The sequence below is a fragment of the Rhinoraja longicauda genome, chromosome 2, assembly GCF_053455715.1.
Source record: "Rhinoraja longicauda isolate Sanriku21f chromosome 2, sRhiLon1.1, whole genome shotgun sequence".
NCBI classification, from domain to species: Eukaryota; Metazoa; Chordata; class Chondrichthyes; order Rajiformes; family Arhynchobatidae; genus Rhinoraja; species Rhinoraja longicauda.
Genome location: NC_135954.1, coordinates 61,281,647 through 61,297,582, shown reverse-complemented (window position 1 = coordinate 61,297,582; position 15,936 = coordinate 61,281,647). Strand labels below are relative to the sequence as shown.

The following is a 15,936-nucleotide window of genomic DNA, read 5'->3' as shown; positions in this document are numbered from 1 at the left end:
GTCAATTTGTAAAGACTGGAGATAACACAGAAAAATTGTATTCAGCATATTGTAATCTGTATTTTGAGTTTAAAGTTATCACTACAATTTGTATTAAATTATCTGCTGGAAAAGGGCTGCAGAAAGTCCTCAGAGAAAAGAATAGGAAAACTTTCCATGCAGTTAATCATTGGCTAAGGTTAATGCTGTTATAATCTTGTTGAACAGAACAAAGAGTTGAAGCAATTGCCATTTTTGCATGTGGTGCTGTTAATTGTGTAAATAACTGTACTGAATCAATATTATGACATTAATCATTTTAATAATCACTTTGAATTGATCTACTTACATAGGGGAAAAATCTCTTCATTATAGGTGTCGCTCCTTACTGTTTATTTCCCAAATAATTAACATATTGTTGGGGAAATTCTCCAAGTTGAGCAATGTATGTGATGACCTAGTTATGTTGTGTGTTTTTATTGCCTTATCCCATTTGCCCTATTCTGCTGCTGAGGGTAACTGAAATTTAAATCTCTAATCTTATTTTATAAAACATCAAACTGTTTCATATGGCCCGACGTAAAAGTGATCAACATTAAAAAAAAAATTAATTGAATAGCCAACTGAAAAGTACAAGATCATCAACCCAAAATAATGGATTCAAATCAGATTAATACTGTGGAAAATATACATAATATATAGAAGGAAATAATATATTTGGTATATTAAAATTACACTTGTATGCTAAATGGGGCATGGTGGTACCTTAAATTAGTGAAGACTGAAACGTTTCACTGCTTGAAGAGATTTAAAGCAATGTTGTAGAACTAGGTTGGCTATTAAAGAGAACAGGTTTTCACTCATTTACACAACATTCATATTTTTTACACAAAATTGCATCTAACAATTTAGTAACAATAATACTGAGAATCACGTCAAGATAATTTCAATGAATATTGTCAGGGGCCTCTTCTTCAAGTTAAATAGAAGAATATGTGACCATAAGTGTTTGAAACACTCAGTATAGCAATGATCACATGATGCACTGATTAAAAAAAAAAATAGGCTTTCACTTCCCTGACTAAAAAAACACTGCTCCTGTGAAGCCATTTTATGCCTTTCAGTAATGGGTGAACTGCTTACCAAATATTTTGGGTATTACCACAGATTTTGCCTGCAAGTGCCTATTGCACACACTCACAAAACACATTGATTTACTAACGGGTGGCTGTGATTTCTTTTTCTCCTTAAGCAAATCTGCTGAAATTTTGGAATTTCCACACCCAATCACATCATAGGGCGCTTTGTGGCCATGTGCTGGAGTGTTAAATAAAAAGCAAAGCTCCTCTCTTCTGTCCTAATAGTGCATTACTCTGTTAACCTTGTCCCTGAGAGCCAGCCATTATGGCTCTCAAAGAAATTTCCCTTTCAAAGATAAAATAAAGGTTGTCACTTGTTCAATGGGCCTTAACAATAAACGATTTTCATCCTTATAACCTTTTGTTATATTTTTCACTGAAGCAATTGAAGTATAGTAACAATTGGATTAAAATAATGTCCGGCAGAATGAACTTTGATTTAGAACAAAGGTCGATTATCTGAAGAAATTTAATGACTTTTCAAATGGCTTATCAAATTAGTATACTGATGAGTATATTTAAATCCAGGTTCCTTTAACTTCTAATGTACATGCAGAAAATGAAATGCCACTTAAACAGTGAAAAGGTATTTGCACATTATGATCAGTGCTGGTGACACTCTTCCAGAGAACCCGACCAAGCACTCAGTTGCAACGTACTTGCTATGAATGATTATAAGAAATAGCTATTTTTCAACATGTAAACCTCTGATCTAATAAGCTGTAATGAATTAATGATTCCCTCTTTACAATATACAATGCTTTGAATCAGTTCACATATTTTATAGTGTGAGTAACAAACTTGTGTACTTTGATGTCAAATTTCACACCACTTTAAAATATATATTTTTCAAGTATTGACCTCGTACCTTTTTAATATCACGAGTTTATGAAATTCAAGTAATGTCTGTTTTAGTATTAATTTCTCTATATTTAGCATTTTACTTGCATCACCATCCCACGCACATTATTATGCTCAAATTCTGTTATCAAACTCTTTTTGGTATTAAAAAAATAATCTTGATATGTTTTAAACTTTTTCTAAATTGTGTACTTTGTGATTTTGGTGCCTTGAGCTCCACCTTGAGCAGCAACATTATGGCAATAAATCACACAGGTCGCTAGAAATCTAATTGCAAACAAACATTTGAAAGAAATAATACTTAAGCAATTAAATAAAGTTAAATTCCCAAATATACACCCTTTGCATTTCAAATATTTATGGAAAACAGAACGGCAAGAGAGCCAACAGTAGAAAAATGAAAGATGCTTTGGTTGCACATGTGTTGCTAATATCATGAGAGGAAAGGTGTCAGCCAAGCTAAAGGTGGAAGACTTTCTGGATGTTTTATTTTGAAGTTTTTCTTCCTCCATGTAATAGCAGAAATGGAACAGCACTGTACATTTGGAGATCCTTCCTTGCCTGCACCTGTCCAATAGTGCAAATAATACAGCAGTACAATTAGAAGTTGTCTTTGGCAATAGACACTTCTAGAAAAATAAAATGGAAGAGGGAGAAGAAATGGAGGGCATAATGTAGTACCAGAGTGATTGCCGCAGTGTGTAAATCCAGCTCACTCATCATCATCCAATTCCACAACCTCAGACATTTCTTCAGGGACAACATCATAATTCATTGCAGAGTCTTCCCCTTCAACTGCTGCTGTATCCAGTGTTCTTTTCTTTTTCTGTGTGACAACACAATTTTAGCATTACAGTCTACATCTCAACCATTGAACAATCCAACAATACATTGACACATATATGTAATCAACCCTTCCTCACAGGCACATTTCCCAACAAAATGAAAATAGCGAAAGTCATTCCTGACTACAAGAATGGAGACAGACATTTATTTTCAAATTACAGGCCGATATCTCTGCTTCCTCAATCCTTAAAAATATTAGGAAAATTATTTGTACAAAGACTTGAAATCTTTATTGATAAATATAACATACTAAGTGATGACCAGTATGGATTTCAAGCTAAAAGGTCTACCTCACTTGCGCTAATGGAACTAGTAGAGAATATTTCAACTGCAATTGATAATAAAGAATATACTGTGGAAGTATTTATAGATCTCAAAAAAGCGTTTGATACCATAGATTATGGTTTACTGATGAATAAGCTGGAAAGATATGGTATTAAAGGAGTAACATACTCCTGGTTAAGAAGCTACCTTGAAAACAGATATCAGTATGTTCAAGTAAATAATTTTGATTCAGAACTTATGAATGTTACCTGTGGGGTTCCGCAAGGCTCGGGGCTGGGCCCAAAACTCGTTATACTCTATATAAATGATATTTGTATGGTGTCAAAATTGTTACATTTAGTTATATTTGCGGATGACACAAATTAATTTTGTTCAGGGAAAAACATGAAGCAACTTTTGGACACAGTTAAAGGGGAATTGGAAACCCTAAAGAAGTGGTTTAATACTAATAAATTGTCATTAAATCTAAGTAAAACAAAATTTATTGTGTTTGGAAATCGAAAAATAAATTTGGAGGTAACACTTATGATTAATGATGTACAAATTGAAAGAGTGTATGAAAATACATTCTTGGGAGTGATAAGAGATCATAAACTCTGTTGGAAACCTCACATAAAACATATCAAATCAAAACTGTCTAAATCCTTTGAGTCTGAAGAAGGGTCTCGACCCGAAACGTCACCCATTCCTGCTCTCCCGAGATGTTGCCTGACCTGCTGAGTTACTCCAGCATTTTGTGAATAAATCCATTGCAATACTGCACAAAACTAAGGCCATCTTGAATCAAAATTCACTATTTACGTTATATTGCTCACTCATTATTCCATATATTACATACTGTAGAAGTATGGGGAAACACCTACAAAACTAGCACTAATTCAATCTTTATATTGCAAAAAAGAGCTATAAGAATTGTCAATAAGGCTGATTATAATGATCCAACCAACCCATTATGAAATCATATGCCCTAAAATTTATGGACCTAGTAGACTTTAAAACTACAAATAATGTTTAGAGCAAAAGAAAGAACACTTCCCGACTGTATCCAACGTTTGTTTTCAGTGAGGGGGAGCAGGTATCCACTCAGCGGTAATTATATATTTGAAAAAATGAGGGTAAGAACAAATGTGAAAAATAGATGTGTGACTGTTAAAGGTGTCAATTTATGGAATAGTTGCACGAATGAATTACAATAGTGTATTAATATGTGTAAGTTCAAGAAAATGTTCAAAAATATTATATTTTAAAGATACAAAATATGTGATCAGCACTGAGAAATGATTGACATGATAGAAATGATGGTTCTTGACTATATTTGTGTTTCTTTCTATGTTTTGTTTATCTGCTTCTGACCTATGATGTTGTGTTTTATTTTTAAATTATATTTTGTTAAGTATTAAGGGTAGGCATAATAAGCTTTGGCTTCTGCCTACACCTTTATTTTTTTCAGTCAGAAAATATGTGAGATTATATTGTTTTATTTTTTGATACAATGTTTTTTGCACTATTTAACTTTCACAACTCTACGGTCAATCTGTTGTATTGGTCAGAAAAAAATGATTTCTTGGTGCCTCTCATTCCATCCTGTTCCATGATACAGGGCAGCAAAGATATACTGATACACTGAAGATCAGAAAATCTCCACTTTAAACAGACTGCATGAACCCGTGTGCTGCTCTCCATGGTACAGGAAGCAACAGTTGCATTGAACCATGCCTCTACTGGACAATCTATTGTTTTTTTTTTGCGTTGGCCAGATTTTGGCTTTCCATGATCTATTGCCCAACAATTTTTTTTAAAGGGTATATGCAGAATGTTTTCTCAGGGAGGAGGTGATGTGCATGTTGGTGTCTACAATGGAATGCAAGAATCTGTCTTGCAATTTGACTGGGGTCAGGAGGTAGGCACTGAAATGGGTTGGGGAGGTGAGAATCAGGCTTGCGCTTGGGGATGCAAGAGTTAGCTCACACTTGCTATGGTGTTGAAAGTCAGTCTTGCAACTTAGATTAGATTGATAGTTGAGTTCATACGTTGAGTACAAAAGGTTGTTTTTTCAGGCTAATAGTGAAGATCGACTCTCCATTGGTTGGGTGCGACTGGTAGTCTCTTGAACCTCGCTGAGGGCAAGGTTCAGACTTGCAGTCGGGTTAGGAAAAAGGTGTGTCTCTATTGGAGGTGGGGGAAGGGGAAGATACAGAGACAATGATTCATTTCTGGTAAAATTAAAGTCATGTTCATGATTAGTTTGGGAGGACAAGGATCAACTTTGCAATCAGCTGAGGAGGGTCAGGACTGGGTCTGTGATCAGGGTTGAAATACAGGCCTCAGCAGTGATGGGGTTATTAAGGGCAAGTGAGAGTAGGGTGTCACACAGACTGAGGATTTACTTTCCATTGAGTCTATGAGGGACTCATGATCAAGGTGAGGGGAATATTGTAATTCTGTTGAAGGAATCAGGCTTCCATAATGGAAGAGGACACTGAACAGTTGGGATTTAGGTGGGACTGGGGAGGGTTGGACTCTTCAGCCAGTGGAGTATGTATGGCCCTCTACTGGACACCAAAGCTGGTTGGTGTGAGGATCAGTCTTGTAATTGTATTAGAGAAGTCAAGCTTCAATGCAGGTAATGCATACACTTCTGATTGGGGATAATAATGTCGGTCAATGTCAATCTGAAGGGCAAGAGTTAGACTTGCAATTGGGTTGAACTTGTGCATGAAAGGCAAGATGTTAATCTCCATGACGCTCTCAATCCCTGAGTGGATAATTCTTTGAATGCGTTTGATCTCCATTCAGCTTGCAATTGCTAGTTCTACTCGGGAGTATTTAGAATGACAGAGCGGTGGGAACCAGAGCAGCAGGTCAGGGTATGGAGGGATCGATGTGGGATAAGAAAGGTTATGACAACTGAGTCTGAAAGGAAGGATATGCAGGAACAGGATAATAAACAAGGTGAGAGTGCTGGGCTGAACTATGGGCAGAACAGACCATTTCTGATGTTATCACTTCCGACTGTCTGCCCTCCACATCCTCCAACCTTATCGTCCCCAGACCAGCATGGCCTGGTTTTATCTTCTCTCCAAAATCCATAAACACAACTGCTCCTGCAGACCCATTGTTTCTGCCTGGTCCTGTCCCACTGAAATCATTTCCATGTCCCGTGACTCCATCCTATCCCCCCTCATCCAATCTCCCCCGATCTATGTCTAAGGTACCTCACTCGCCCTTTGTCTCTTCAATGACTTCCGTTTTCCCGATCTGCCACCCCCTCATTTTTTACTGTGGACGTTCAGTCACTCTGCACCTTCATCCCCCACCGAAAGCCTTAACGCCCTCTATTTCTTCCTTGATGGCAGAACCGGTCAATTTCCTTCTACTCACACTCTCATCTGCCAAACGGAGCTGGTCCTCACTCTTAACAACTTCTCCTTCGTCTTCCTCCAAATCAAAGGCATAGCTATGGGCACTTGCACGGGCCCCAGCTATGCCTGCCTCCTTGTAGGATACATTGAGCAAAACCCTGTTCCAGGCATACATTGGCCCTATCCCCGAACTCTATTTCCATTAAATTGTCGACTACATCGATGCTACCTCCTGCACCCACGCAGAACTCATGGACTTCATTAACTTCACCGATTATTTCCATCCAGCACTGAAATTCACTTGGACCATCTCCAACACTTTCACTTTCTTGATCTCACCTTCTCCATCGCTGGAGATAGAATATAGACTGACATCTATTATAAACCTAATGACTCTCACAACTATCTAGACAACACTTCTTCCCGCCCTGCTTCCTGCAGACTCTATCTCCCACTCCCAATTCCTCCATCTACACCGTATCTGCGCCCAAGATTAGATGTTCCATACCAGGACATCCAAGATGTCCTTATTCTTTAGGGAACGGGGGTTCCCCTCTTCCATCAAAGAGGAGGCCATCATACATGTCTCCTCAGTACCCTGCAGCTCCGCTCTTGCTCCCCCTTGCCGTAAGTACTCGTCTGTACTCGTTCTCACCTAGGCCACAGCAAACAATGGCCGGTTTCCTTTATCATCATTACTTTTTTGCACATCTTCCATTTATTTGCTCTATATCTCTCTATATCACCATCTATACTTCTCATTTCCCTTTCCCCTAACTCTCAGTCTGAAGAAGGGTCTCAACCCGACACATTACCTATTCCTTTTCTCCAGAGAATCCTGTCCAAGTCACTGAGTTCCTCCAGCTTGTGTCTCTTTTGTGTTTATGACAAATCATTGATATGGGCAACGCGGATGAGGATAGAGCTTGAATCAATGAATGAACTATGATGTTGTGGCAATTATGGGGGCTGATGGTGAAAGGGATAGGACTGATGGCTTAATAGTCAAGGATTTCTAGGTTTCAGATGTGATTGAGAGGGAAATAAGAGGTACAGCAATTGCCTTACTAATTAAGAAGAATGTCACAGCTGCATTCAGAAGGCTCATCGACTGAGGCAATATGGATAGAGCTCTTATTTCTGAGCTATAGTATTGTTCACTCCTAATAGCCAAAATTTAAAAGCAACAGAGTTGCTAATTTCCAACATGGCTAATTTCCTGGATATTGATCAAGACTTCCTTAGTACAAAAGGATTACAAGGTGCAAAATTTGTTAGGTGTATCCGAGAGATTCCCGAAACAATATGTGGATAGTTCAACTCAAAGTTGGTCCATAGTGGACCTTGTATTGGGAAATGAACCTGGCCAGGTGACTGACATTTCAGTGGCAGAGCATTTTGAGAAGGGTACTCACAACACCACTGGTTTTAACCGAAGATAGACACAAAATGCTGGAGTAACTCAGCGGAACAGGCAGTATCTCTGGATAAAAGGAATGGGTGACATTTCGGGTTGAGACCTTTCTTCAGACTGAGATGGTCAGGGGAGAGGGAGACAGAGATATGGATGGGTAAGGTGTGAAAACAAGAGATCAAAGGGGACGTAGATCAAGGAAAATGGAGAATGGACCATTGTTAGATGAGGGGAAGCTGATAATGAGGCATACAATCAGTAATATTTAATCAGGAGGACACTGAAATTAGTTGGAGTATATAGGATGGGGGAGGGATGGAGAGAGAGGGAAAGCAAGGGTTACTTGAAGTTAGAGAATCTTCATACTGCTGGATTGTGTTGCCCAAGTGAAATATGAGGTGCTGCTCCTCCAATTTGCATTTGGCCTCATTCTGACAGTGAGACCCAGGCCAGAAAGGTCAGTATAGGAATGGGAGGGGGCATTAAAATGTTTAACAACTGGGAGATCGCTTAGATCTAGGCGGACTGAGCGGAGGTGTTCAGCGAAATGATCGCTGAGCCTGCGCTTGGTCTCACTGATATGTAGGCGTCCACACCTGGAATAGTGGAAACAGTAGATGAGGTTGGAGAAGGTGCAAATGAACCTCTGCCTCACCTGAAAGGATTGTCAGGGTCCTTGGATGGAGTTGCGTGAGGAGGTATAGGGACAGGTGTTACATCTCCTATAGTTGCAGAGGGAAGTACCTGGGGAAGGGTGATTTGGGTGAGAAAGAATGAGTTAACCAGGGAGTTGTGGAGGGAACTGTCTCTGTGGAAAGCAGAAAGGGATGGAGAGAGGAAGATGTGGCTTTGGTGGGATCCCGTTGGAGGTGGTGAAAATGTCAGGATTATGTGCTGTACGCGATGGCTGATGGGGTAAAAGGTGAGGACTAGGGGGACTCTGTCTCTGTTGCGACTACGGGGAGGGGGAGCACGAACAGAGCTGCGGGATATCAAGGAGATACGCGTGAGGGCCTCATCTATGATGGAAGAGGTGAACCCCCATTCCCTAAAGAATGAGGACATCTCAGATATCCTGGTATGGAACACATCCTGGGTGCAGATGTGGCATAGATGGAGAAATTGGGTGTAGAGGATAAAGTGTTTGCAGGAGGCAGGATGTAAAGAAGTGTAGCCTAGATAGCTGTGGGAGACAGTAGGTTTATAATAGATGTCAGTCAATATGCCTTCAGGTGAGGCAAAGGTTCACTTGCACGTTTGTGTCTGCAGTTCCATCCTACTCCATTGGTTTTAAGATAGTTATGAATAAGACTAAGTTTGGATATTGGGGAGTAAACTGCTAAATTTTGGTTGTCAAATCAGCATTATTCACCAGGGGCCAGACCAGCTGTTCATGTTCAAGTCCATTATTGGGCAAGTCCACATCAGGCAAGTGGGAGTCATTTAAAGGCCAGTTGATCAGAGTTCAGGACCAGCATGTTCCAGTTAGGAGTAGGGCCAAAGATGGCAAGGCGAGGGAATCTCAGATGACAGGAGTGGTTGTACATTTGGTCAAAAGCGGAGAAAGCATATGTAAATTGCATATGCACAAGGGGACCATTGAGGAATATATCGAAAGCAGGAAAGAACTCAAGCAGGGCATTAAGAGTGTCAGAAGAGCCATGAAATTTCATTGGCTAGTCGGATTAAAGAGAATCCCAAAACTTCTTATACATACATTTGAAACAAGGGTAATTAGAGAAAGGGTACGACCACTCGAGGATAAAAGGAGAGAATATATAATTTATGGAAAACGTGGAAGACATATGATACACAACATTCACCCCAGCACAGATCCCTGGGGCTCCACTGATCACAGATCATCTAGCCAGTATAACACCCTTCCACCATAACGCGCTGTCTTCTATTAGTATGCCAGTTCTGAATCCCTTTGACCAAGTCACCATGAATTCTGTCCATCTTAAGCCTTTGTATCAGCTTACCATGGGGGACTTTATTAAATGTCTTACTATGCAGATAACATTGCCATGTAGATAACATCACGTCCTACCCTCATTGATCACATTCATTACCTCCTCGGAAAACTTGATCAAGTTATTCAGACATGAGCTGCCACTTGCAAAGCCATGCTGATTGTTCCTAATTAACCTATCCTCTTTCAAATGGTAGCGATTCTTGTCTCGAATAAACTCCTCCAATAGCTTCCCTACTGATGTGAGGCCTACTGGCCTATAATTCCCTACATTCATGCAACTTCCCTTTTTAAATAAACAATTACAAGGCATATCCGATTGACAGGGAGAAATATAGATAGATGAAAAACAGGAGACAGTCCCTCAGGTTTCAAGAAACTGAAGATGCATGATATTGAATTGTTAGGGTGTTAATTTGGTAATACAAAATTAGCAATGGCTGTTCTCTTTTAGCCCATTAAATTGTTGACTTTCACTGGCCAATCAATGAGCACTAATGAATAGGCAGTCTATTTTCCAGACTCTCAGTTCCATTCAAGTTATTTCGATACCATCTATTTGTCATTTGATAGTTAAATTGAACCCTTTGAAGCCTTTTGCACAAACTGTATTGAGACTGTATCATCAGTGCCTATTCTAGTTTCAGGCATAGTGTCAAAAATAAAACAGCTACAAAATCTTGTGCAGATTTTTTTTTTACCTCTTGACGATAAACATAACAAGATGCTATTGCTACCATAGCCGATTCTCCAAGGAAACCAGCAAGAAGTGAACCAACCCCTAAAGAGGCTCCATGGACTCTGAGGAGAAACAAAAACACTTCTATAAATTATTAGCACTGTTGCGCAAGGATGACAATTCAGAAATATAATTGCTGTTACAAAGTGCAAAAATGTTTATAACACACAAAGCACACAATTGATTTAATATTTAATATTGTTGGTGAATGATAGCCTCTCTGGATGAGGAAATCAATTTGCGTATAGGAAAGGCAGCAGCCACCTTCGGGAGGCTAACCAAGCGAGCATGAAAGAACAGGAAACTCACGATTAAGACCAAGATAAGTCCCTATAAACTCTCTATAAAACTCTAAAAAGCGTCTTGAGCATATCACAGTACAGTAGTGATGCTTGGATGACTAACAACATCAAGAATGGTAACAAAATAACTTTCATTTCCATTGTCTTCCAGGAGTTCCTTAGCAGGACAAAATCACGAATGAATCTGTTCGCTCCCTAATCAACATGCCTCGCATTCCTGCGATCCTCAAGCAGGAGCATTTCCGTCTGCTGTCTTGGACATGTACACAGGATGGAAAATGGACGCATCCACAAATGTGCTAAACTGGGAGGCTGCCAATGAACAGAGGGAAAGAGGAAGACCAAAGCTTCACTACAAGGATACGATTTAAAGAGATATAACAAATTTTAACATAGGCACTGACAACTGGGAAGTGGCTGCTGAGGACGAGGGGAAGTGGAGAAAGGATCTTCAGGTGGGTGTAAAACTCCACTACAGCATATGGCTCAATACTCTGGTGGCCAGGCACCCACGCCGCCAAATGATCAACGGCAAGAGCAACACACTCCCTTATCCAACGGTCAGAGACACATAATTTGTGCGAGGATTTACCTGTCAAGGATAGGCCTCGTCAGCCACAGCAGGAAATGCAGCCATAGATAAAACATTCCCTCTCCAAACTGGACAACAGCAAAGCCACACCATCATCTCTTGCACTTACTGGAGGTGAGGAAAAACTTTTTCATTCAGAGAGTTGTAAATCTGTGGAATTCTCTGCCTCAGACGGCAGTGGAGGCCAATTCTCTGGATGTTCTCAAGCGAGTTAGATAGAGCTCTTAATGATAGCGGAGTCAGGGGGTATGGGGAGAAGGTAGGAACGGGGTACTGATTGTGGATGATCAGCCATGATCACGCTGAATGGCGGTGCTGGCTCGAAGGGCCGAATGGCCTACTCCTGCTATTGTCTATTTCTACTTGGACAGATGCCAACTTAACTGTTTATTACCAAAGCCATGGATGTTACATTTGATGTTTTTCTTGCTAGATGCTTTAAAAGAATCAGTAATTTTAAAATAAAGCAGGCCTGCTACCTCTTGAAGAAATTTACCTGATGAGTTCACTGAAAAGTGTCCCTTTTGTCAGAGCAGAAGTTGCTGCAAGACAAAGTAATCTGACACTTCCTGACCTTCCCGAGTATTTCCAGTATTTTCTGTTTTTCCCGCCCATATTTTCAACAGCTTAGTATTTTAAGTTTTTATTGCAATTAGGTCTTAAAGACATTCAAAAGAAAATTGCAGAAAAATACAAGGTAGATTTCAGTTTGATAATCCAGGGAGTACCAGGTTAAATAAGCAATGCAGAAGACTGGAGGTTTGATCAATTTTATCCTTTAAAATAAAGAAATTTATTCCTCTTAGTTATAATCCAACCAGTTGCCATTGGTCATGGGAATTTAAAAAAAGAAACAACTGAAGAGAAAATAAAAGCCTTTTGGCAAATATGGATGAATAAAAGATATGCAGCAAACTTCCTAAAAGCATGTTTATGAGCAAATTCATTGAGTTTCTTGATGAAGTACCAAAGTCTAACCACAGGCATCTGGATTTACCCATATATCAGGCAAATTAACTTTCAAAAGGAATTTAACAGAGTGATGCATAACAAGTTATCCCATGAGCTTCAACTCTGCTAACAGTGAAAAGGTTACAAGCTGCTAAGCAGTTTAAATCAATTGTGGTAAATATTATACTATTATACTAAGATTTACAGTAATATGCCCCAGGGTCCAGTTTCACAACTATGCTGTTTCCAATACATATTAATAACTAGGTCTGCACAGCACAATCAGTTTCAGAGGGCTCAGAGGGTAAATGTTTAAGTGGATGGAAATAGAACACACAGGTTGATAAAATAAATAGATTCATGACAGATGAAATTTAACACAAAAGTGAGGCATTTGCTAGAATAAGAGACAAACACCAAATTAAAAGAAAAACATATCAAAATTAGACACTGAAAGTAGTCAGCTTGAGAAATGGTAATGCTCATGAGAAAAATGAATATGAATGTGGGCCTTGAACCCATCCTTCCCAACGTAATGTGCAGATGAATTTCACCCTTTCAATCACAAGTTTAACAACTGTGACTAAGGGTGTGCACTTTGATAATGATTTGCTCTTTTCACCATGTAATGTACAAACTCACAGATTAACAACAGTAATCAGCCATTAAGGCAGCCAATCCTGCTCTGTCTTTCACAAATTGATCTAAATGTAGCCACAACCACTCTCCCCTACACAGTAACCTTGCAGTCTTGCCCATTAAGCGCATACCTATTTCATTCTTTAAAAACATTTAAAGAAATATTTCCCCACCCTTGAGCAATAAATGTCATAAATTAAAGATTTCTGAGAAAAAAATTAAAGAGAATCAAGAGTATTTTATGGTCATATGTACCAAAACGGGACAATGAAATTCTAAATTGCAGCAACAAACAGGTTTCTAAACACAGTACTCAATCAAATGTCATCAGGAAATCGAAGTTTAGCACATCCACCATATCCTCTTTAGCTACAACACGTTACTTCAGCTTGTAAGCTACCCACGTGGAATACAAGGTTCTTTTCCTCCAGTTTGCAAGTGGTCTCACTCTGGTGAAGGAAGAGGTCACAGTTTCTCGCCTCCTAGCTATGCTCCTTCCTCTGGATTCACACCTATTCGTGTATCACATTTTGTCTCATCATATCTGGCCTTTGTCTGTCTTTCTGCTGACTGGATAGCATACAACAAAAAAACTTTTCACAATACCTGTGTACACATGACAGTAAACTAAACTAACCATCTGTCAATCAACCCTCCCTCCCCCCCCCCCCTTCAGCTGTATCCACCTATAACTCACCAGAATTTGTTCTGCCCCACCTTTCTCACAGCCCCCCCCCCCTCCCACCAGAGTCAGTCTGCAGAACAGTCCCGATCTGAAACATCACCTATCTATGTTCTCCAGTGATGCAGCCTGATCTACTGGGTTACTCCAGCACTTGGTCTCTTCTTCCTCATTCTTCTTCCTCGTCCTCATTGTATCATCTTGTCCTTGAAACCACAGCACTCGCACATCTCATACATTGACCTGGCTGGCGTAGGATCTGAAGGCATGACTTGATTGAGAAAAGGGGGAGCACTGCCACCTGAGACACTGATGATGGGCAATGAACTAAAAGGTAGCAGAATGGAATTTACTGCAAGATGTTTCATTTTGTTAAATAAACATGAATAATATGAATAGGTAAAAGATTTGTGCTGAAGAGTGGGGTGCCTGGTTGAGAGTGCAATTAAATAAGCCATGACTGACATTAAACATGGCACATGTACAAGTTTAGCAGACAATTTCTTATTCATCACTACATCAATGTCCATTTAAGAATTGCCAGAACTGATACTGACCCCATGTAAGGCAGCACAATCAGACTTGTAATGAGAAGCACTATCCTTAGGACTGAACTGGGTGCCAGCACAAAAGTCTTCTTCAAGGTCATCAGCCAGCCAGTGAGGTGCGCTCGTATAGTCACTGTGCAAGAAAGAATGGGTGTTAATGAAACAATGTGATGCACATCATTTTTAAAATTTCACTTTAGTTTCATGCAGTTAAAAATAAAATCTAATTCTGCAACACATTTAGAGGCTTGGATCAATGCAGGTGTATTCAAAACATAGAATACATGTTGCAATCAAAATAAAGTGTTGTGCACTGCTCTTTTGAGATAGGCCATATGTATTGTAGGATTAAGTGATGAAGAAACTGAAAACTTTTTGCAGAGAATGGGCAGTGATACAAAAATCCCACTGTTTCTGATTGTTGAGAAATAAGAGAGAGAGAGAGAGCATGGACAATGGAAGAGAAAGAGAGTGCAGATATAGGTGCTGTGTCCCACAACATTCTTAATTATACACTTTTGTAGAATGATTTATTCCAATTAATATCTGTTCTTCCTGTCGTCACTGAAAATTCATTAGTAAACTGGGTATGATTGCTTCGGGGCGAATTTCACACAAATTACTGTATAAAATTAGATAGTGACACAAAGGTTTGTGTGACAGCATGTTTTCACTGGCAAACATTGCAATCAAAAGGAGCTTCCATATTAGAGTCAAAGCACTTAAGCACAAAGCTAACTCTCCGGAAAGCTATGTGCTTCTCCCAATACATACATGTTTTGTTATCCATCAAGGACCTCCACCCGAATTATTCCATGAGGTATATACAATTTTATGCTGCATACAATTTTATGCAGTTTACTAGGATTCTAAGGGCTAGGTAGCATTCTTTATTCTCATCCCCCGAGATGTATTTTCAACAAAATGGATATCAATATTTTCCTCTGGGTGGTAGAGATTAATGGCCAATTTCAACTATCCTATTGAATGTGAATTCATGGAACAAAAAAGCTTGGTAAAGTTAAAAGAAAAGTAGTCAACCATTCAAACTATGCCCACCGACGAAATTGCCCATCCCAAAACTGTGCATTACCACAGATGCCCAATGCTGCCCTGCCTCAATTCATCATGTAAACTTCCAGTCTTCCACCCACTCCCCTGGGCTTAAGCCCACGCCTGTTGAGGGCTCTGGCACTGGGTTACTTGAACTGACTGTTTCAAAGTATTTCCGTCCTGGTCAGTTCAGGTTTACAGGCAAAGGCCTTAGACTGAAATGGATTGCTACCGGCAATTGCACACATCTTGTGCAGACATTAGTGTACATCAGCATTTCTAGGCTTCTGTATGATCACATGAAAATTAACCTGATCCAAATTTAGAAGCTTGGTAGCCATGTTCCATTTCTTCCTGCTGTTCACTACTTGAATTTGCTTATGTGTAGGGAAATAACAGCAGATGCTGGTTCAAATCGAAGGTAGACACAAAATGCTGGAGTAACTCAGCGGGTCAGGCAGCATTTCAGGAGAGAAGGAATGGGTGACGTTTTGGGTCGAGACCCTTCTTCAGACTGAATTTGCTAATATGATTGTTATTCGAGAAATGTTTTACACATCATCTGTTGGTTT

The 15,936-nt window shown here is 39.6% G+C and overlaps 1 protein-coding gene across 2 annotated transcripts in view; it reads right to left on the bottom strand.

Annotated features, from left to right (window-relative positions):
- Nucleotides 1-281: 281 nt before the first annotated feature.
- Nucleotides 282-15,936, bottom strand: part of LOC144604955 (progressive ankylosis protein homolog B-like) — a 90,599-nt gene continuing 74,944 nt past the window's right edge. The window contains exons 10-13 of one of the 2 annotated variants that reach the window (XM_078419887.1): nt 14,321-14,444; nt 10,560-10,659; nt 2,661-2,805; nt 282-2,546 (exon numbers count right to left, since the gene is read on the bottom strand). In XM_078419887.1, coding sequence (XP_078276013.1) covers nt 2,692-2,805; nt 10,560-10,659; nt 14,321-14,444 — 338 coding nt within the window. In that variant the 3' untranslated portion in view covers nt 282-2,546; nt 2,661-2,691. Of the gene's footprint in view, nt 2,806-10,559; nt 10,660-14,320; nt 14,445-15,936 lie in introns of both variants that reach the window. The other variant, XM_078419877.1, reaches the window with a different exon arrangement.